The sequence below is a fragment of the Anomaloglossus baeobatrachus genome, chromosome 2 (genome assembly GCF_048569485.1).
Source record: "Anomaloglossus baeobatrachus isolate aAnoBae1 chromosome 2, aAnoBae1.hap1, whole genome shotgun sequence".
Taxonomy (NCBI): Eukaryota; Metazoa; Chordata; class Amphibia; order Anura; family Aromobatidae; genus Anomaloglossus; species Anomaloglossus baeobatrachus.
The window spans coordinates 140,922,819-140,945,788 of NC_134354.1; the positions used below are offsets into that span (position 1 = coordinate 140,922,819).

General features: G+C 43.6%; 1 protein-coding gene across 5 annotated transcripts in view; it reads right to left on the bottom strand.

Annotated features, from left to right (window-relative positions):
- Window positions 1–22,970, bottom strand: part of APOO (apolipoprotein O) — a 124,435-nt gene that overhangs the window by 36,382 nt on the left and 65,083 nt on the right. For all 5 annotated transcript variants that reach the window (XM_075333389.1, XM_075333391.1, XM_075333392.1 and 2 more), the window contains 2 exons: window positions 14,144–14,198; window positions 8,655–8,750 (listed from right to left, as the gene is read on the bottom strand). In XM_075333389.1, the coding sequence (XP_075189504.1) occupies window positions 8,655–8,750; window positions 14,144–14,198 (151 nt within the window). The remainder of the gene's footprint in view (window positions 1–8,654; window positions 8,751–14,143; window positions 14,199–22,970) is intronic.

A 22,970-nucleotide genomic window follows, 5' to 3' on the forward strand; every position in this document is an offset into this window, starting at 1 on the left:
TATTAATGTCCTTGTGGATGGGATTGATAGTACAGTGTCAGTCTTTGCCGATGACACCAAACTATGTAGGATATTAAAAACTGACCTTAATAGTACAATATTACAAAAAGATCTGGATAAGATGTCAGAATGGGCAGATACTTGGCAAATGAGATTTAATGTTGATAAATGTAAAGTAATGCACCTAGGACGGAGTAATCCTATAACTGCGTATACATTAAATGGAAGTAAACTCGGGACTACAGAACAGGAGAAGGACTTGGGTATTCTCATTACAAATAAGCTGAGCAGCAGCACTCAATGTCAAGCAGCAGCTGCTAAAGCAAACAAGATTTTAGGGTGTATAAAAAGAGAGATTAGATCCCGTGATCCCAACGTATTGTTACCCCTCTATAAATCACTTGTAAGGCCACATCTGGAATACGGGATCCAGTTTTGGGCTCCACATTTTAAAAAGGACATTCAGAAGTTAGAGTCAGTTCAAAGGCGGGCAACTAGACTATTACAAGGAATGGAAGACCTCCCATATGATGAGAGGTTGAAAAAGTTAGATATGTTTAGCTTAGAAAAAAGACGTCTCAGAGGAGATCTCATTTATATGTATAAATACATGTGTGGTCAATATAAAGGACTGGCACATGACTTATTTCTTCCAAAGACAGTACTAAGGACCAGGGGGCACTCACTGCGAGTGGAAGAAAAGCGATTCCGACACCTAAATAGGAAAGGGTTCTTTACAGTTAGAGCGGTCAGACTGTGGAATGCCCTACCACAAGAGGTAGTAATGGCAGATACTATAACAGCTTTTAAAAAAGGGCTGGATGATTTCCTCAGTACACAAAACATTGTTGGTTATAAATGACTTAGTGACTAAATGTAGAACTGGTGGAGGAAGGTTGAACTAGATGGACCTAGGTCTTTTTTCAACCTAAGTAACTATGTAACTATGTAACCAGACAGAAAAGACAGAGGTAAAAAGCCAATTACCAACCTCCTCCACCAGTTTGTTCAAATTCAGATATATAATGGTAAATTGTAATTTATTACACCAAAGGAATGTATTTCCAATTTTCCTGGAATGTCCAGAAGGCTCCCAGAGAAAGGAGAGACCTTTTAGACCAGGGTTCCCCAACTGCAGTACTCAAGAGACACCAGCAGTGCATGTTTTAATCATTCCAATACTCGTACAATACTAAGGAAATCCTGAAAATATGCACTGTTGGTGGCTCTTGAGGACTGGAGTTGGGTAACACCATTTTAGACTATAAAAAGTTATTAAAACTAGAAAAAAGAAGCGCTGATAGGGTATTACCAAATGACACGAGTAATATATAAAAGTATATATACTCACCTACTGTGGTTGTGAACGTCACAACCACTGTTTAAGCTTGAGGTAAAGGCGTCTGCTGCAGCCCCACGTGGATGAGCATTCAAACAGGAGAAGAGAAGGGGTTAACGCCGCGCATCAGCCAAATGATGTAGAGTTGTTGATAAACTGATATCTTTTTTATTTCATAGGTCTACGCGTTTCGAGGTAGAAACCTCTTCCTCAGGACCAGAATATCAACAAAGCTTTGATGATATTCTGGTCCTGAGGAAGAGGTTTCTACCTCGAAACGCGTAGACCTATGAAAGGCTTTGTTGATATTCTCGTCCTGAGGAAGAGGTTTCTACCTCGAAATGTGTAGACCTATGAAATAAAAAAAGGATATCAATTTATCAACTCTACATCTTCATTTGGCTGATGCGCGGCGTTAACCCCTTCTCTTCTCTTGTTTGAAGACTATAAAAAGTTGACAAATATGCAGGGAATTTCAAAAGCCTCACAAAAAGCAGCTCTTTTGCAAATTTTCTATGGGTGATGCAAGGACTTTAAATCTTCAGATAGAGCCACAGCATCCAGACACACATTAAGGCTATGTGCGCACGCTGTGTTTTTTTGACGCTGCGTTTTTGGCCGCTAAAAAATTACAAAAACGCATAAAAACGCACCAGCAGCAAAAACCGCACCGGTAAAAATGCATGCGTTTTTACCGCGTTTTGGTGCGTTTTTGATCTCTGCGTTTTTCCAATGCATTGCATGGGAGGAAAACGCAGAAAAACGCAGGAAATAATTGACAGGTCAATTTTTTTTTTAAACTAAAAAACGCAGCTTAACCCCTTCAGCCCCCGGGCACTTTCGTTTTTGCGTTTTTGTTTTTTGCTCCTTTTCTTCCGAGAGCCTTAACATTTTTATTATTATGTCAATCTTGCCATATAAGGGTTTGTTGTTTGCGGGACGAGTTGTACTTTTAAATGAAACTATAGGTTTTACCATATATTGTACTGGAAAACAGCAAAAAAATTCGAAGTGTGGAAAAACTGCAAAAAAAAAGTGTGATCGCACAATAGTTTTTGGGATGTTTTATTCACCGTGTTCACTATATGATAAACCTGATGTATCTATGTGATGCCTCAGGTCGGTGCGAGTTTGTAGACACCAAACATGTATAGGTTTACTTGTATCTAAGGGGTTAAAAAAATGCACAAGTTTGTCCAATAAAAGTGGCGCACGTTTTGCGCCATTTTCCGAAACACATCGCGTTCTTATTTTTTGGAATCTATGGCTCAGTGATGGCTTATTTTTTGCATCTCGAGCTGACGTTTATAATGGTACCATTTTTGCGCAGATGCTACGTTTTGATCGCCTGTTATTGCATTTTGCGTAAAACTTGCGGCGACCAAAAAAACGTAATTTTGGCGTTTGGAATTTTTTTGCCACTACGCCGTTTACCAATCAGAATAATTGATTTTATATTTTGATAGATCGGGCATTTCTGAACGCGGCGATACCAAATATGTGTATATTTATTTATTTTTTAACCCTTTAATTTTCAATAGGAGGAAAGGGGGGTGATTTGAACTTTTAGGTTTTTTTTTTATTTTTTAACTTTCTTTTTTTTTTATTTTACTAGTCCCCCTAGGGGGCTATAGCGATCAGCAATCCGATCGCTATTATCTATCTGCTGATCACAGCTATACAGCTGTAAACAGCAGATTCAGTCACTTTGTTTTTCCCTCTGCTCTCGGCCAAGGGAAAACGAAAGTGAAACATCATAGCTGCAGGCGTCATCACATGACCCTGTGCTACGATGGCAACCACCAATAGTCACGTGATAACGCACGTGACTTCCGGTGGGGACGGCAGTAAGTAAAAAACATGGCCGCTCGCATTTAGATCTTGCTACCAGACTTTGGCAGCAAGATTTAAGGGGTTAATGGCCGCAGGTGGAAGCGATTCCACCCGCGGCTAGAAGGCACACATGTCAGCTGTTGAAAACAGGGGGCGGGGCTTAACGGGACATGATCCTTGACGGATAGATCCGTCCAAGGTCGTGAAGGGGTTAAAAAAGGTTGTGTGCGGACAGCAAAAATGAAAACTCATAGACTTTGCTGGGGAAGCAAAGTCATGTAGTTTTGAGCCCATAAACGCACCCGAAAAACTTGCAAAAACGCACTGTGCGCACATAGCCTTAGCGAGTAGGAAACAAGAACCGTGACCTGTAAAAAAGAAAAAGGGCTATGCAAAAATGGTTTGACAACGCAATTCCCACTTGATACTTTTCAGAATCTGCATTACCTCTTCCAAAAGCTGGCAAGCTTAAATATATGAAAGGAAGGTAAATAAGCTTGCTGTCAATATTCCCCCCCCCCCCAAAAAAAAAAATTACCAGTAAGGTCTAATCTTATTTTCTTAAATCATCTTCTATGACAGATTGACAGCCCCACAAGGAAATACTGAATAACAAACAACATTCCAGAGAGAGACGGTTGTTTGGAGGACTTTCCTCCCAAAGGCAAGGTCTTTTACTAACAGCAGATCTTGTGTATTGAGAAGGAATGAAGGTTAAAAACCTGTAAGGGTAAGTTCACACAGGGCGTTTTTGCGCGTTTTTCGTCTGCGTTTTTGCCCAGAAAACTGCATGACTTTGCTTCCCCCAGCAAAGTCTATGAGTTTTCATTTTTGCTGTCTGCACACATGCACACAGCGTTTTTTTTCAGGTGCGTTTTTGTGGTGACCACAAAAACACAGCATGTCAATTATTCCCGCGTTTTTCACCGCGTTTTTCATCCATTGAGTGCAATGGGATGTTGAAAGACGCAATGAGAAACGCAAATTGTTTTTATAGCTGCGTTTTGGTGCGTTTCTAAGACCAAAAGCGCAGCTATAAACGCAGGAGGTGGGTAGTAAAGTGACATGTACAGGAAGAGGAGTCCTTCTGTCAGTAAATACAGAAGCGTGAATCCTCCTGGTACCGTCACCGCCGCTTCCACCTCCAGTCCTATGCATGTATGCTGCCATGCGGCGCCATGTCTGGGCGGGAGGTGGAGGCAGCTGCGAAATCAAAAGTGAACAGTAGAAAAAAAAAAAAGTCATATTCACCTGTCTGCAGACTCCCGGTGCCATGCCCGCTCCCATCTCCTCTCACGGTACCGCCGCTCCGGCTGTGTGCAGTCTCCCCGGGTACGTATGCCTGCAGGATGCAGGACCTGGCGATGGATCACCTGATGCAGTCACCTGACGCGTCAGCTGATCATAAGTCTCGGGCTGACGCCAGCGCCCGGCCGGTTTAACCTATCAGCGAATGCGTCAGGAGACTTCATCCCTGATTACCGGCAGCTCCTGCAGCGATCGGCCGGGATCAGACTCGCTCCAGGTATTTTTTTTTTTTGCACTGATGCATCAGCTGATTGTATAATTGGCTTTTATACAATCAGCTGATGTGTGATGTGATTCAGGCACTTGAAGCTGACACATCATCTGATCGCTTTGCCTTCCAGCAAACCGATCAGATGATATTGGATCCGGATTGGATGGCGCGGGACCCTTGACCCAGGATTACTGCGGAGGGGGGTTCTTTATTTCAATAAAGATGGAGTCACTAATTGTGTTGTGTTTTATTTCTAATAAAAATATTTTTCTGTGTGTTGTGGTTTTTTTATCTTTACTAGAAATTCATGGTGGCCATGCCTAATATTGGCGTGACACCATGAATTTCGGGCTTAGGGCCAGCTGATAATACACAGCTAGCCCTAACCCCATTATTACCCAGCGAGCCACCGTCACCAGGGCAGCTGGAAGAGTTGGATACAGCGCCAGAAGATGGCGCTTCTATAAAAGCGCCATTTTCTGGGGTGGCTGCGGACTGCAATTCACAGCGGGGGTGCAAGCATGGGCACCCTGCACTGTGGATTCCAATCCCCAGCTGCCTAGTTGTACCCGGCTGGACACAAAAATTAGGCGAAGCTCACGTCATTTTTTTGTTTTAATTATTTCATGAAATTCATGAAATAATTAAGAAAAAAGGGCTTCTCTATATTTTTGGTTCCCAGCCGGGTACAAATAGGCAGCTGGGGGTTGGGGGCAGCCCGTACCTGCCTGCTGTACCCGGCTAGCATACAAAAATATGGCGAAGCCCACGTCATTTTTTTTGTTTGGGGGGGCAAAGAAATCCTGCATACAGTCCTGGAAGGAGGATGCTGAGCCTTGTAGTTCGACAGCTGCTGTCTGCTCTCCTGCATACACTATTGGATGGAGGATGTTGAGCTTTGTAGTTCGACAGCTGCTGTCTGCTCTCCTGCATACACTATTGAATGGATGATGCTGAGCGTTGTAGGTCTGCTCCCCCTGACTCTCCCTCCAGCATACACTATTGGATGGAGTATGCTGAGCCTTGTAGTTCTGCAGCTGTCTGCTCTCCTGCATACACTAGTGGAGAATGAAGAACATATTGAAGAAGGAAATGACATCAGACCTTTTTTTTTGTTCACTGATAAAAAACGCATAAAGACGCAGTAAGCAAAAACGCAGCAAAAAACACACCAAATCGCGGTAAAAACGTGTGCGTTTTTTGCCGTGTTTTTTTGCCGCGGGTGCGTTTGTGCTGTTTTTGCCGCAAAAAAACGCACAAAAACGCAGCATCAAAAAAACGCAGTGTGTGAACTTAGCCTAACACTGCATGGTGAAAGTGTTAGCCTTCTCAACACAAAAGATAGAAATATCCCTACTTCAAGAGGTTTTAAAAAAAATTAAAAATGCCTAAAAAAAGGCAAAAAAAACCAGGGACAAGCTCTTTGGTTGCAAATATTTGTTTCTAAAAGTATATTTATTGTGAATAACAACTTGGCTTTTACTTACAAGTAACACCCAAAATTAAACAAAACTGTTCTGCTCCTTGTTGCGAAGGGTGGACTGAAGTAATTTTCAGAAGGCTTTCCTTTTGTACCGCCCTCTTGGATGGGTTTTCTATTAATTGTGTGTAATCTTCTGCCATTTTCTGTGAAACTTAAAAGGTCCTTTCTGACAATTGGCATCACTTCTTTGCATTGCTTTCATTGTCTAAAGGGTGCTTTACACGCTACGATATCGTTAATGTTTGGTCGTCGGGGTCAAGTAGTTAGTGACGCACATCCGGCGTCATTAACGATATCGCAGCGTGTGACACTGACCAGCGACCTTAAGCGACCTCAAAAATGGTGAAAATCGTTCACCATGGAGAGGTCGTCCCAAACTCAAAAATTGGTAAGGGTTGTTTATCCAGGTGGTTCATCGCTCATGCGGCAGCACACATCGCTGTGTGTGACACCGCAGGAGCGAGGAACGTCTCATTACCTGCTGCCGGCCACAATGCGGAAGGAAGGAGGTGGGCGGGATGTTACGTCCTGCTCATCTCCGCCCCTCCGCTTTGATTGGCCAGCCGCTTAGTGACGTCGCTGTGATGCCGAACGTCCCTCCCCCTTGAAGGAGGGATTGTTCGGCAGTCACAGCGACGCCGCCGACCAGGTAAGTATGTGTGACGCTGCCGTAGCGATAATGTTCGCTACAGCAGCGATCACAAACAATCGCATGCGCGACGGGGGCGGGTACTTACACGCTCGCTATCGCTACAAATTGCTAGCGATATCGCTACCGTGTAAAGCCCCCTTTAGAACTGGTATCAAGGCAAAAAAATTCCTTTCCTTGTCCTGTTGGGATATATACATCCCAATTTTACTTTCCCTGTGGATTTTTGAGGTTGGAAATGAGAAGGAGGGAAGTAGCTTTCCTTCTTAGAATGCCAGGTTCAAGAAGAGCTTTCATTTTGTCAGAAATCTTCTCAAGTACCTTGTTTACAGCTAGTTCTTCTTTTTCAAACTGTGTAATCCAAAGCTTTGACTTTAAAGTTGTGTCCCAATTCTCAGCTGAAACTTGAATGTATGTATTTCTTTAAACCATGAGCTAAGAAGCCTAAAGAGGGCTTTACACGCTGCGACATCGCTAACGATATATTGTCGGGGTCACAGTGTTTGTGATGCACATCCGGCGTCGTTAGCGACGTCGCAGCATGTAACACCTATGAGCGACCTTAAACGATCGCAAAAGAGTTAAAAATCGTTGGTCTGTGACACGTCGTTCATTTACCAAAAATCGTTGTCTGGTCAGTAGCGAGATTGTTCGTCGATCCTGCGGCACCACACATCGCTATGTGTGACACTGCAGGAACGACGAACATCTCCTTACCTGCCGTCCACCAGCAATGAGGAAGGAAGGAGGTGGGCGGCATGTTCCGGCCGCTCATCTCCTCCCCTCCTCTGCTATTGGGCGACCGCTTAGTGACGCCGCAGTGACGTCGCTATGACGCCGAACGCACCTCCCCTTTGAAGGAAGGATTGTTCAGCGGTCACAGCGACGTCGCTGAAAAGGTATTTGCGTGTGACGCTGCCGTAGCGATAATGTTCGCTACGGCAGCAATCACCAAATGTCGCACGAATGACGGGGCGGGTGCTATCGCTAGTGATGTCGCAGCATGTAAAGCGGCCTTAAAGCCTAATCATACAAGTTAGAGATATGATATCAAAGTCCGTTGATATTGACAGGTTTGGCTGACTATCTAATGAGTGACCATTTCATGCTCAGAAAAGATGTCGACCAGACATGTCCAGTTTTGGATTGGGATCGGATTGAGATAAGATGACGGCCAACGTGTCAGCCAGTGTCTTTTTCAGATCACAGGAGCGCTCAGCTGAACAAGTGCTCTTGTGTATGGGAGAATGGGCTAGAATGACTGTTGACTGACAGCCATCTAATATATATGAGGGCCTTAAAGGGGTTGACCGGGACTATTTTTTTTTTTAATTGGGGCCTTACAACTAACAGGCAGCAAGTGCTAACTACCTGCTTGTTCTTCCTGGCGCAGCTTCTGTGGCTCCCGCTGATATAATTTCCCCTCTCTCCCTTGTTGACAGGGCATCACCGCCCACGTCATGCTGATAAGCAGCGCAGATCTGGTTGTCAAACACCTGTCTGTTAGCTCTTAAGTCCATAGTTAAAAAGTAAAATTGTCCCAAACAACCCCTTTAAAAAAAAAACAACTTTTAGGCTTTTCCAGCTATTTGAACAAAATCTCATGACACAAGTAAAGGCCGGATTCAATTTTACGAAGGCTGCTGAAGCCTCTCAGGATTATACGGGCAGACTCTCCGTCCTATACATATTGTTTAGTTTCATCATGTGACCTCTGTTGATTATGAGAGTTTGGCAACACCATGGAGGAAATATTCCCGAAGTAGGCTGCTTAAATGGACGTCACACACTATTAAAGTGAGATATATAAACTAATCCTGAATCCACTAACCTCTTGCAAGGAATAATCCAACAATACCAGCAAACCCAATCAAACCAAGCCTGGGGTAGAATCCTGGCGGTGCATCTCTTAGCATTTCATATGTCCCTAGAATCAAGGGGAGCAAGGTATTAGATTTTTGGTAATCAGCAAGTCTTTTACCAGAAGAAATATAACATAGAAATATGTGACATGAGAATCTGACAATTGCTCTAGAATAATGCCATCTTCATAATGGTGAGAAGCAGTGGAGCCTTGATAAATGGAAAAAGAAAAAGATTCTGTTCACAGTGGATGAGCGACTTTATCATGAATACAATAAATCAAAATTAAATGGTCTTTGTAATTTCCACAAATTTTGCATAAAGCAATAGTATAGAATAAGATTGATAAAATATTCTGCCACAAAAATATGCTTCATTTTCAACTTTTCATTTTCACCCTGTTCACTTAAAGGGAAACCGAAAGCTGATACATGCTGCCAAGTCACGGGCAGCACATATCAGTCACTGGTTGTATTATCCCAGCCAGGGATGCTTTAACCTTGCAGCATTTCAGAGAAAAACATACTTTAAGGCCCTGTGCGCACTGGAAAATGGAATTTTCTCAAGAAAATTCCGCAGGGTCTTAAAGATTACCGCACCCGCGGTAAGAAATCGCGGCAAACCGTATGCGGTTTGCCGCGGTTTGCTGTGGCTTTACCGCGGTATTGTTCGCGGTATTGCCGCATGCGGGTTGGTACATGTGCTTTAATGCATTCAATGCAATAAGGCACATTGAAAAAGAAAAAAAAAAGTAATTTCCTTCTGAGATAGATAGCAGACCGATAAATAGACAGATAGAAGAATAGAAGACAGATAGAAGAATAGATAGAAGGATAGATAGAAGGATAGATAGAGGGATAGATAGATGGAGTCCCTGTGAGCACACGCTGCATTTCTCCCAAGCGGTAGTGTGTTGTTCACATTACCGGCCGTGGGAAATGACCTGTAATTAACTCTCTGCTGTCTCGTTGCGAGGCTGCATTTAGTAGTGTGTCAGTCGCGGCTGGATGCAAGCATCACAGGACGTGGATTACGCCGGAGTTGTGTGTTTCGGGGGGGTTAATAAAGGGGTGAACCAGGGGCTTTTTTGTGTTTTATTTAAAATAAAGGATTTTTCGGTGTGTGTGTGTTTTTTCACTTTACTTACGGGTTGATCATGTCAGCTGTCACATAGACGCTGCCATGATCAAGCCTGGACTTAGTGGCGGCGATCTGCCGACATTAACTCCTTATATTACCCTGATTGCCACTGCATCACGGCAACGGGAAGAGCTGGGGACACTCCGGGACTGCCACATAATGGATGCGACAGTCTCGGGGCAGCTGCGGGCTGATATTCTTGGCTGCAAGAGCGGGAGAGGGGGGGGGCATTAACCCTGCCCCTCGCCCTCCCCAGCCTGAGAATACCGGGCCGCTGCTGTGTGCTTACCTCGGCTGGAAGGTAAAAATACGGCGGAGTATTTATGCCCGTTTGCTTTCTATGTGTATTCTATATGTCTGTGTGTGAGTGTGATCTGTGTGTGTTCTATGTCTGTGTCTGTGATCTATGTCTGTGATCTGTGTGTGCGTGTGATGTGTGTGTGTTTACTCTCTGCTCTGCTTCCTCTTCCAGTCATAATGACATCACTTCCCTGCAAACCGCGAAATACCGGACGGAATAACGCAGGAAAATACAATGACCCGCACAGAAATTGCTGCCTGCGTTATTCCCTGCAGGATTTCACGATTACATTACAGTCAATGGAGTGAAATCCCGCAGCGATGTGCAGAAAAGAAGTGAATTGCAATTGTTTTTGCTGCGGGAATCCCGCAGCAAAACATGCAGCTGTCAAAATCCGCATAGTGCGCACAGCATTTTTTTTCCCATAGGTTTTGCTGGTGAATCACTGCAGAGATGTTATGAACATAACATGCAGCGAAACATGCAGCAAAACCGCAGGAAATCCGCGGCAAAAACCGGCAAGTGCGCACAGGGCCTAATAGCTGGCCAGAGACCGATCTGCGCTGTAGACTAATCGTATAGGCAGGTCCCTGTTGGCTTCTACCTGCCCACTGCCAGTGACATGTATACAGAGACCAGTCAGTCCTAAGCAGTGGGCGCATAGAAGAAACTTGGGACCCGCCTGTACGATTAATTTACGGTACAGCTCGGTCCCTGGTCAGCTAATATAGTATGTTTTCCTCCGTAACAAAGCAGTGTTTCAAAGTCAAACATACCTGGCTGGGATAACACAGTCAGTGACTGATACATGCGGCTCATGACTTGGGCAGCATTTATCAGCTTTCAAGTTCCCTTTAACTTCCATCCAATCTGGAAAAAAATGGCTCAAATTTGTGTTATTCAAAGCAATGTGCATTGCTCGCACAGTGAATGTCAGAGTATATCTCCTAATTTATTCTATGGAGATGGGGAGGAGTGAGGAGCTCTCAGCACAGTGAGACAAGCAGACAGGAGCAGACAAACCAAGATGGAGCTGCAGCTTCAAGCAACTACTTTAACTCACTCCAAAGCAGGAATCACATCTACACTGCTCGATATTGCAGTATAATGTTTCCCATGCTAAGACTGCTGCGTCTGTGTGCTACAGAAAATCTTAATTACTTACCGGTAGTGGGATTTTCAGTAGCCCATGACAGCACAACCTATCTCTCAGGTGGTGCTGTCATGGGAGGAAGGGAAAAAAGAAGAGCAGAAATCCCTCTACATTCTTTGTATGGGAGACATCACAGCATCTAGTCTCCTTACAACAGATCACTGGTTCTTTTTCTCATGTACACACATGACATCCCCACTTTTTGAAAGGGTCTCTTGACAATATGTAGATTACAAAGTGTTGCCCTACTGAGATTCCTAATAAATCACTTGTAGTACGCAGGTAAACCTGGAAAAAGGGTTTACTTTTCCTGTGGCGCCATCCCAAAGGAAATAAAGTATTACACAGTGGCTATTCAAATGACGTACCGAGTGTGTAATCCAAAATAGGACCTCCAGAGCAAGAGATGCTCATTGTACCTGCTCTCCACTGAGGCCAAGTGATGATGATCCTGAACAGAGAACCTCTCTATTTACTCACAATTCTCTAATTTGGTATACGAAAATTGTTTCGCTAAACTGGACAACTACTTAAGGGGGGTTGTCCAGAACTTTAAGTTGACAGTTTATCATTAGGGCAGGTCATCATTAACAGATTGGTAGGGGTACACACTTGGTACCCTGCCGATCAGCTTTTCCTGGTGCCGGTGGTTGGAAGAGCAAAGAAACAAAACTCAGCCAACTGTATAGTAGCTGCAGCGGGGTACAGATCCACCCCTATTTGAATGAATCAAATGAATATAGGTGAATCTGCACCCGCTGCAGCTACTATACAGTGGATGGAGCTGCTTAGTTCTGCTCAGATTCTGATAGGCATGACATAATTAAGAAGCATAGAGGGCATCTATGGAGCTACATTTACTAAAATGATGTGAAGGTGGGGAAAAAAAAGTCATAGTACAAGATGTGTGCTAAACTTAATATATGTTTTAGATATCTCTTACATCTACCTCGATAGTTAAGACTGTAGAAAAAAGGACTAGCAGTAAAAAGAGCTGTAAACTATGTAAAATTATTTAGGGTATGTGCGCACATTGCGTTCTGGCGTGACAAATAAAAACCAGCGTTTTGTCACTGCATGTGCGTTTCAAAAAACATCCAAAACGCAGCATTTTTGACAGTGCAGTCCCACTCGTCTGAGCTACATCCCCATAGAAGCATGGTTGGCTGTGAGACAGAGCCGCGCGATCAGAATGAACTCGGATGAACTTCACCCGACTTCATTGTCATCGCGCGGCTCTGTCTGTGTGCCACGGCTTGATTTGTGATCACAGGTGACAGACTCACCGGTGACCGCATATCCCCTGTGTGACTGAAGTGAGCCGCGCGATCAGCGGTGCCGTCACTCAGGTTACCCGCGGCCAGCTGGAGTCCTCCACCTGAGAGCAGTGGCCGCGGGTAACCTGAGTGACGTCATCACTGATCGCGCGGCTCACTTTAGTTGCTGTGTGCAGCTCACAGTGAGCGGTTGTGGTCTGTGGCCGCTCTTGTCATCTTCAAGTAGCAAAGTTGAAAGCGTCGTGGGATCTCGTGTGGATTACGTCGAACCTGGAGGCGTATTTGGGGATTTTAATAAAGTGGTAAAAGAGGGTGTTTTTTTGTCTTTTATTCCAAATAAAGGATTTTTTTCAGGTGTGTTTATTTACTTTCAATACAGATTAATCATGGGGGGTGTCTCAGACGCCTGCCATGATTAACCTAGGACTTAGTGGCAGCTATGGGCTGCTGCCTTTAACTCCTTATTACCTTGATTGCCACTGCACCATGGCAATTCGGGATGTGCCAGGTACAGTCCCGGGAATCTCGTATGTAATGGATGCGGCAATTCCGGGAGGCTGCTGGCTGATATTTTTAGGCTGGGGGGCTCCCCATAACGTGGGGCTCCCCATCCTGGGAATACCAGGCTTCAGCCGTGTGGCTTTACCCTAGCTGGTATCAAAATAGGTGGAGACCGCATGCCGTTTTTTAAAAATTAAATTATTTATTTATTTTACTGCACCACATAGACCCGCCCATTGGCGGCTGTGATTGGTTGCAGTGAGACAGCTGTCACTCATCGTGGGGGCTCGTCTGAATGCAACCAATCATAGGCGCCGGTGGGAGGGGGAAGCAGTGAATACGAGATGGAATAATGAGAGGCCAGCATTTTCAAAGCAGGAGAAGCCACAGGAGCTTTGTGATTGGTCAGTGATTGGTATGAGAGAGGGGTGGAGAGGGAGAGACCAACAGACAGAGAGAGAGACCGACAGACAGAGAGAAACAGACCAACAGACAGAGAGAGAGAGACTGACACAGACAAAGAGAGAGACCGAAAGACCTGCGTTCTGTTTGTCAAAAAAGCATGCAGAACGCAACAAAAATGTAGTGCAAGCGCATTTTGGTTGCGTTTTGACATACCTCATTGATTTCAATGGGTGGAAAATGCAACCAAAACGCACAAAAGAAGTGACATTTTACTTTTTTAAACGCATCTATTTTGTCAAATAATTGGCATCCAAAACGCTGCGTTTAAAAAAGCAATGTGCGCATGGAATTTGCGACTTCTCATAGACTTTGCTGGGGAAGCAGAACACGTGCAGTTACGCTGCTGTTTTAAGCGCTGATTAAACGTGGGAAAAAACGCAACATGCGCACATAGCCTTAGACATACTCCACTTTCTTTGCACAAAACTTTTGTATTCCTATATACATCTGCTATGAAATGATGTAAGGAAAAAAAATCTATGTAACCTGACTCTAACCACAAGCGCCATATTGATAAATTTGATGTAATATGCCCCGTTTTTGCTCAGATCAATGAATGTATTGTACAACACTACTGATAGACCTCTCCAGTACAGTTTTCATACTTGTGAGCTTCGTACCTTTTGAGTGCTCTACAGCGGTTTCCACTTTAGGCTTGGCCTTTACATACACATCCTGCCCCAAAAAATGGAAGAATGTTATTATTAAAGTATGTGATTGCAAATCAGTTAGTGCCAAATTATGAAGTAAGAAAAGAAGTGTGCAGAAAAGATCAGTGATTTCCATTAGTCAGGATTAGGTTACACATTCCCCATCCACTGCAACACTAACATCAATGAAAACAAAAAAAAAACAAAAAAAACCCAACAAATTCATAAACACACAGTACTTCTTATTAAATGGGTTTCTTTACTTCTCTTTGCATTTTATCATAATTTCTATATTGTCTTCCCACAATGATATATGATGCAGTGATAAAAACATTGGTCTATGCACAGGAGGTAGTTAGACTGATTTGTGGCAAAGGCACTGTAGAAAATTTGGCACATTTGGAGATGCATGGTAATCACATGAATGCTAAAAGAAGGACATTTGCACCATTCTCAAAACACCAGTCACACACTGTAGAAAAAAAATGTGCACGATAATGAAAGCATGCCGAGGCGTCTCAAATCTGCAGCCTGCTCGTTCTTGTGCGGTTTGTCATTTAAATAGGGTGAATTCCACAGCCAAATCTACACGTAATATTTGCAACCAAACTGCAATGTGTGAGCATACAGTAGCTTTATACTTCTGTAATAATGTGTAACACAGCTTTACCACTAAAGATCAGCTTACATTGTAATTTTAGTTTAATAGGAATCGATCAGCAGGTTTTTGCTACCTTATCTGAGAGCAGGATGATGTATGCAAAGAGATTCTGAATCTAACGATGTATCACTTAGATTACTGGGTGCAGCCTTTCTGACACAGTGAAAAATTTTATTTTTTGTATGTAGCAGAGCTTTGGGAGCTGCCCCCGCCACACCAGGCTTTCAGTGTACATTTCCATAGACAGAAGCTGCTAATCACAGAATGGGCAGTCGGAGTACACCTCACTGCTCAGACCCACTAAAGGGTGCTTTACATGCTGCGATCTCGCTAGCGATGTCGAGCGCGATAGCACCCACCTCCGTCGTTTGTGCAACATTTGGTGATCGCTGCCGTAGCGAACATTATCGCTACGGCAGCGTCACAAGCACATACCTTGTCAGCGACGTCGCTGTGACCGCCGAACAATCCCTCCCTCAAGGGGGAGATGCGTTCGGTGTCATAGCGACGTCACTGCGACGTCACTAAGCGGCCGGCCAATAGAAGCAGAGGGGCGGAGATGAGCGGGACGTAATATCCCGCCCACCTCCTTCCTTCCGCATTGCCGGTGGAGGCAGGTAAGGAGATGTTTGTCGCTTCTGTGATGTCACACATAGCGATGTGTGATGCCACAGGAACGACAAATAACCTTGTTACTCACCAGACAACGATCTTTGGTGTTTGGACGATCTCCAAAACCAATGATTTTTACCAGTTTTGCGATCGTTGTAGGTCGCTCGTACGTGTTACAAGCTGTGATGTCGCTAATGACGCCTGATGTGCGTCACAAACACCGTGACCCCGACGATAAATCGTTAGCGATATCGCAGCATGTAAAGCCCCCTTAATAATAAAGCTAAGAAATGTTTTCTTTACATGTATATCTGTTTCTGATTTATTGTAAAACTTGTTTAAATTTTTTTTTTCAAAAATAAAAAGTTGATAAAAAAAAAAAATAATAAAGCTAAGAGGCTTAAACAAAAATTGGAGATTAACAAAATCAGACTTTGAGATAAGAGACTACTAGCTGCAAACTGTATGTTAACTCTTACAGCATGCTGAATTCAGATTACATAGCAAAAATGTCCTGAGGGAGTCCCTTTAAAGGGTTACTCCCTTTTTTTTTTTCAAAGGAAGGAGAAAGAAGGGTTTTCCAGAGAGGAAAAAAAAGTGTCCCAAAAAAAAAAAAAAAAAAAAGATTAAAACATGTCTTTATTAATTAGCTTAAAAAAGTTATAGAAAAAACAGAATAAGAATAGGAGACAAACAGGGGGAAGGGGACTACAAGTTTCGTTAAGTAAACTTCATCATGGTCCATGATGAAGTTTACTTAACAAAAAACGTAGTCCCGTGAGGGTTCAGCAGAAGGTTTTATCAGGGGTCACCATGTCCCTCTCCCCTAGACACATGGTTTCCCTCTTCCCTCATTTTTCGCTCAGTATTTCCTTATGCCTAGCGTGACACCATGTTAACAAGTTTCCTCTGCTGCTCTAAGGCTATGTGCCCACGGGAGCTCGTACCTGCGGATATATCCGCAGGTACGGCCGCAGGTTTACCGCAGCTGCCCGCCAGCATCCGCCCGCCGGCATCCGCAGCTATTTTTAGCTGCGGTAGTACAGCGGAATAGCTGCGGTAAACCAACGGACTTTCATGCGATTTACCTGTGGACGTCACGGCCTCTATCTCCATAGTGGAGGGCTGGGATTTCCGCAGGTAATTCCGCAGGAATAATAGACATGCAGTTATGTGCGGCTGCGGGACATCCGCAGCATATTCCGCAGCCGCACATTCCGCAGCATGGACACAGACACTCCCCATGTCCCATAGGATAACATGGGGAGTGTCTGTACTTGCTGAAACCTGCGGATTTATCTGGAAAATCCAGATAAATCCGCAGGTTTTCCGCGGCAAAATCCGCAGAAGCAAGCTACCGTGGGTACATAGCCTAACATTTTTTTTTTAGAATTTTTCCATGATTTGATGACCTTGACTACTATGTATTCTGATTAATTTAATGATATACCCATGATATAGCGAGACAAAGTGGATAAGCATGAGGGATTAATCATGTAGGACAGACTTGTATTGATAAATGTTTTCACAACCACCAATCCAAATTTCTGTCAGCCATTTCATATGACCCAAGTGAACTGCTGCCTTATTGTAGGAGTTGAACATAAATAGAATATCAGGCATATCACTGCCGGAATATTCTAGAACATCTCTGTTTTCTGATGTGGCAAGCTGTCAAATATTCATTTAAACCATGAACAAAGGGCAGATTATATTAAATATTGTGCAATGAACTGCAAAAACTAAACAGGGGTCTGGAAATTATTTTTCTTCAGTCCAGGAGGTAAGTATAAGGGGGTTTTTATGCACCCTAAAGCCAATTATAAGAGGTTGTCGAGTAGTGGACAACCTTGATAAGTTCTTAAGAAAAGAAGTATAATTATTGTGAAACTTTTTAGATTTTCTTTTAACTCTCCTCCCCTGACTATGAAATTATTATACAAGTGCATCTCAAATTACAATATCAAAAAGTTAATTTTAGTAATTCAATAGAAAAAGGGAAACACATATATTATATAGAGTCATTACACACAGAGTGATCTATTTCAAGTGTTTATTTGTGTTTATGTTAATGATTATGGCTTACAGCCAATTAAACCCAAACGTAATTATCTCAGAAAATTAAAATAATTACCACAAAACACCTGCAAAGGCTTTCTAAGTATTTAAAATGGTCCATTAGTCTGGTTCAGTAGACTACACAATCATGGGGAAGACTGCTGACTTGACAAATGTCCAGAAGGCAGTCAATGACACACTCCACAAGGAGGGTAAGCCACAAAAGGTCATTGCTAAAGAAGCTGGCTGATCACAGAGCGCTGTATCCAAACATATTAATTTAAAATTGAGTGGAAGAAAAAGTGTGGTACAAAAAGGTGCACAAGCAACCGGGATAACCACAGCCTTGATAGGATTGTTAAAAAAAAGGCCATTCAAAAATTTGGGAAAGATTCACAAGGAGTGGACTGCAGCTGGAGTCAGTGCTTCAAGATCCACCACACCAAGATGTATCTAGGACATTGGCTACAACTGTCGCATTCCTTGTGTCAAGCCACTCATGACCAATAGACAACGCCAGAAGCGTCTTTCCTGGGCCAAAGAGAAAAAGATCTGGATTGTTGCTGAGTGGTCCAAGGTGTTGTTTTCAGATGAAAGTAAATTTTGCATTTCATTTAGAAATCAAGGTCCCAGAGTCTGGAGGAAGAGTGGAGAGACAACAATCCAAGCTGCTTTAGGTCTAGGGTGAAGTTTCCACAATCATTGATGGTTTGGGGAGCCATGTCATCTGCTGGTGTATGTCCACTGTGTTTTATCAAGACAAAGTCAGCGCAGCCGTCTACCAGGAAATTTTAGAGCACCTCATGCTTCCCTCTGCCGATAAGCTTTTTGGAGATGGAAATGTCATTTTCCAGCAGGCCTTGGTACCTGTCCCCACTGCCAAAAGTACCAATACCTGGTTTACTAACCACAGTATCACTATACTTGATTGGCCAGCAAACTCACCTGACCTAAACCCCATAAAGAATCTATGGAGTATTGTCAAGAGGAAGATGAGAGACACCAGACCCAAAAATGCAGACGAGCTAAGGGCTACTATCAAAGCAACCTGGGCTTCCATAACGCCTCAGCAGTGCCAGAGGTTGATCACCTCTGAACCATGCCACATTGATGCAGTAATTCATGCAAAAGGAGCCCCGACCAAGTATTGAGGCATTTACTAGACATAATTTTCAGTAGGCTCCAACATTTCTGAGTTTAAAATAATTTTTTCAGTTGGTCTTATATAATATTCTAATTTTCTGAGATAATGACTTTTGCCTTTTCATTGGCTGTAAGCCATAATCATCAACATTAACAGAAATAAACACTTAAAATAGATGACTCTGTGTGTAATGAATCAATATATGTGTTTTTCTTTTTTGCATTGAATTACTGAAATAAATTAATTTTTGATGATGCGTATTCTAATTGAGATGCACTTGTTCATTCTTTTGTATGCTAATTTTATCACTATCAGATCAATTGATGCTGAAATAAATTATGTTTTTTTTATGGAAAAACTAATTGATTTTAATATAATCTAAGTTATATAAATTCTTCCTGAACTTGTGTGTGAAAATGATATGATTATTCCTGTGTCTTTAAATCACTTTAAAAACACAAATGTTCTTGTTTTCTGCAAGTTGTTCATTAAACCCTGAAAATATTCAGAACAGGCCATGCAAATATTAGTTTAGGCAAATGGAATGCCTTATAGAACTTATTTGAAAGGAGTGTGACGGCTTTGTAACCATGGCAGAAGAGGCTTACCGTCTACAGGAATTAAGTCGTTATAAATTACAAGAAGCCAGGCAGGGCACCTCATAACATGCTGTACCCTACCAAGGAAATTACTGTTGATTAAGAAGGAACATCTACTACAAGCGACTGGCTTGTTAGAAAATAAATAATAACAATAATAATAATAATAATAAAAAAAAATCCTGAAAATTCCTTAATGGGGGAGGGCGTGTATGCCTGAATGACCTGGAAATCTGTATCTGTATATGTAAGACATAATGAGGAATATTTTTTACTCTACATAAATTAACCGTCTGTTTTCTTATATTTAATAAATTGGGCTGTATACACTGTATTCTCTAACTACTCCAATAAACCTAAAAGTCACAACTGCTGAACCATGAACACATATGACTTGTGATGGAGAAGCACAGTCAATAAGAGATTTAGGGTACCGTGCTTCCTGAAAAATCCCTTTTTCAGAGTCTTCATTGGGGGACATAGGAGATCATGGGTCTATACTGCTGCAACTAGGAGGCTGACACTAGGCAATAAAAAGTTAGCTCCTATTCAGCAGGCTGCACCCACCAACTGGCACAAAGCTAATGAGCTAATGAGAAAGCAGTAGGAGAAGCAACAGTTAAGCAACAAGAAAGGTGAGAACAAAATAGCTGAAAATGATGAAGCTTTATACAAGGGCGTGTGCTGTGTCCCACAATGATGGATGCGAGAAAGGGATCTTAGGAGAGTTTGCAAAATCCTTTTTTCTCTTTTGCTTCATTGGGGAACACAGAAAACCATGGGATGTCCAAAGGCAGTCCAAAGGGTGGGATAAAAAGGAAGAATGCTTGGATCAGAACAAGATCCGGGCAATCACCGCCTGCAGAATCTTCCTACCTATAACTGCGTATGCCGAGATGTATGGGTGAACTCAGTAGAACTTTGAGGAGACGGTATGAATGGAAAACCAAGTAACAGCCTTGCAAAGCTGTGACACAGATTCCTGATTCTGGACAGGCCAGGAAGCTGCATGGGTGGAGTGGGCCTTGACCCTTGCTGGGGGTGGCTTATTCTTTGCATGATATGCTTCTAGGATGGCAGAGTGGATCCAGCTACACAATGCTCTGACAAGATCCAACTTGTGATGGGATTGTTCTCGTAGATGAGAATAATGGGAAGGACAGAAGGATGCAAGGACAATGACCTCTTTGAGGTGGAAGGAAGAGACCACCTTGGGAAGAAAGGAGAGACTTGGGTGAAGAACCATCTTGTCCGGACGGAAGACCATGAAGGGAGAGAGACAGGAGAGAGTCACCAGCTCTGAAAACATGCCTCATATAGATGATTGCTATCAAAAAGGCAACTTTCCTGGAGAGAAAGGAAAGGGATAAAGGGGAATCCTGGAGGACTTTCAAAACATGATTAAGGTCCCATGGATCCACGTGAGGTCGGTAAACAGGAATGGAGTGGGCATTTGCTTGCATGAATGTATTGATGTGAAACGGGAGGCAAGGTTCTTCTGAAACAGGATGCGAATAGTCGAAACCTGTCCCTTAAGAGGGCTGAGGGACAGACCGGACTTGAGGCTCGCCTTCACATAGGACAAAAGAGAAGGAAGGGAGAAGGACCTTGGAGATACTTGACTAGCCTGGCCCAAGCTAAAACAGGCCTTCCAAGTGCAGAAATAAATCCGGTAAGAGGAGTTTGTTTTTTTTTGCCTTGATCATTGTTTGTATTGCCTGATATAAAAAAACGTGTGCCTCTTAGAACTGCGGCTTCAACAGCCATGACGTTAAACTAAGACACTGTGAATTCTGGAAGAGGGGACCTTGGGACAGGAGGTCTGGAAGCTTCCATGGGATGTCCATAAGAAGGTTGATTACTTCTGCGTACCATGCACTTCTGGGCCAGTCTATCGCCACAAGAATGACCAGTATTTCTTTCCAACTTGATCATCTTGACGATTTTGCGGATCAGGGGACGAGGTGGAAACAGGTATAGCAGGTTGAATTTGGACCACTGGAGGACTAGGGCTTCAGAGCAGTTTGCTAAAGGTTCATGGGAATTTGCAATTAATTAGGGAACCTTCTTGTTAAATTTGGATGCTATCAGGTTGATGTAGAGATTGAAGAATTATGGACCATTCGCCCGAGGAGATACCTTATAGGCTTAGGAAATCAGCCCAAATGCCCATACAAGGAATGTGAACCGCTGAGATCACCGGAATCTTCTGTTTGGCTAAACGTAGGATTCGGGAGACCTATGACATGACTGACTTGCTTCAGGATTCCACCCTGGTGATTGATTTATGCCACGGCTGTAGCATTGTTGGACTATATGTGTACCGGACGACCTGACAAATGATTCTACCAGTGATGGAGAGCATGATAGATCGCCCTGAGCTCCAAGATGTTGATAGGAAGAGAGGACCTCCTGGGGGCTCCAGCATCCCTGCACCGTGAGCTGGCGAAACATAACATACCATTCAAGGAGATTGGCATCCGCCATCAGAATCAGCCAATGCTTGGAAAAAAGTATTTCCCTTGATGATTGAGGGGTGAAAGTTGCAACTAGCCAAGTGACAGCCTCAATCATGGGGCGAAGGATAGTAGGACAGTCCAGAGAGAAAATCTTCTTATCCCAACCTGACAGAATAACTAGTTAAACGAGGTGAGTATGAAACTGCACAAAAGAACAGCTTCCATTGCTGCAACCACCTTGCGAAACACACTCATGCAACGTCGTAGATGGGAAGGAGCAGGGCATCTGAGAGAACGAATGTCGAACAGCAGGGCAGAAATGTATTCTTTGGAAAGAAAAACTTTGGCGTGAGCGGTGTCAAACATTATGCCAAGAAAAACAAGACGTTGGACTGGGATCAGAGCCTTGCCTTGTTCATGATCCAGCCCGGTAAAGACAACATGTCAAGAGAGATGTGAAGGTTTTCGCAGCAGGCTTGATAGGACAGGGCCTTGATCAGGAGATCATCCAGGTAAGGAATGACTACCATTACTCTGGCTCGCAGAATGGCCATGATGCTCACTATGACTTTGGTGAAAACTCAGGGAACAGAAGCCAGACTGAAGGGAAGGCCTTAAATGGAATATGGCGATCCTGCACTGCGAAGCAAACAAATCTCTGGTGCGATGCTCAGATTGGGATATGAAGATGAGCATACTGAATGTCTATTGAGCAGTTAAGCCCCCGTCACAAACAGCGAGATCGCTAGCGAGATCGCTGAAACGTCACAGGTTTTCTGACGTATCAGTGACCTCGCCAGCGATATCGCAGTGTGTGACAAGCAGCAGCGAGCGGGCCCCTGCTGCGAGGTCGCTGATCGTTACAAAACAATCAGGACCATTTTTTGCTCGTTGGTCTCCCACTGTGCAGCACACATCGATGTGTTTGACGGCGGGAGACCAACAATCTGAATGTGCGTGGATCCGGCGGTACGCTAGTAACCATGGTACACATCGGGTAACTATGCAAAGCGCTTTTCTTTGCTTGGTTACCCAATGTGTCCCATGGTTACCAGCGTACGCCGGTTACAGCCTGCCATACACTGGCTCCCTGCACACGTAGCCAGGGTACACATCGGGTAACTATGCAAAGCACTTTGCATAGTTACCCGATGTGTACCCTGGCTACCAAGCACAGCGTCGTTACATGGGTCGCTGGTGGCTGGTCTCTGATCGCTGTGGAGATCTGCCTGATTGACAGCTCACTAGCGACCATGTAGCGACG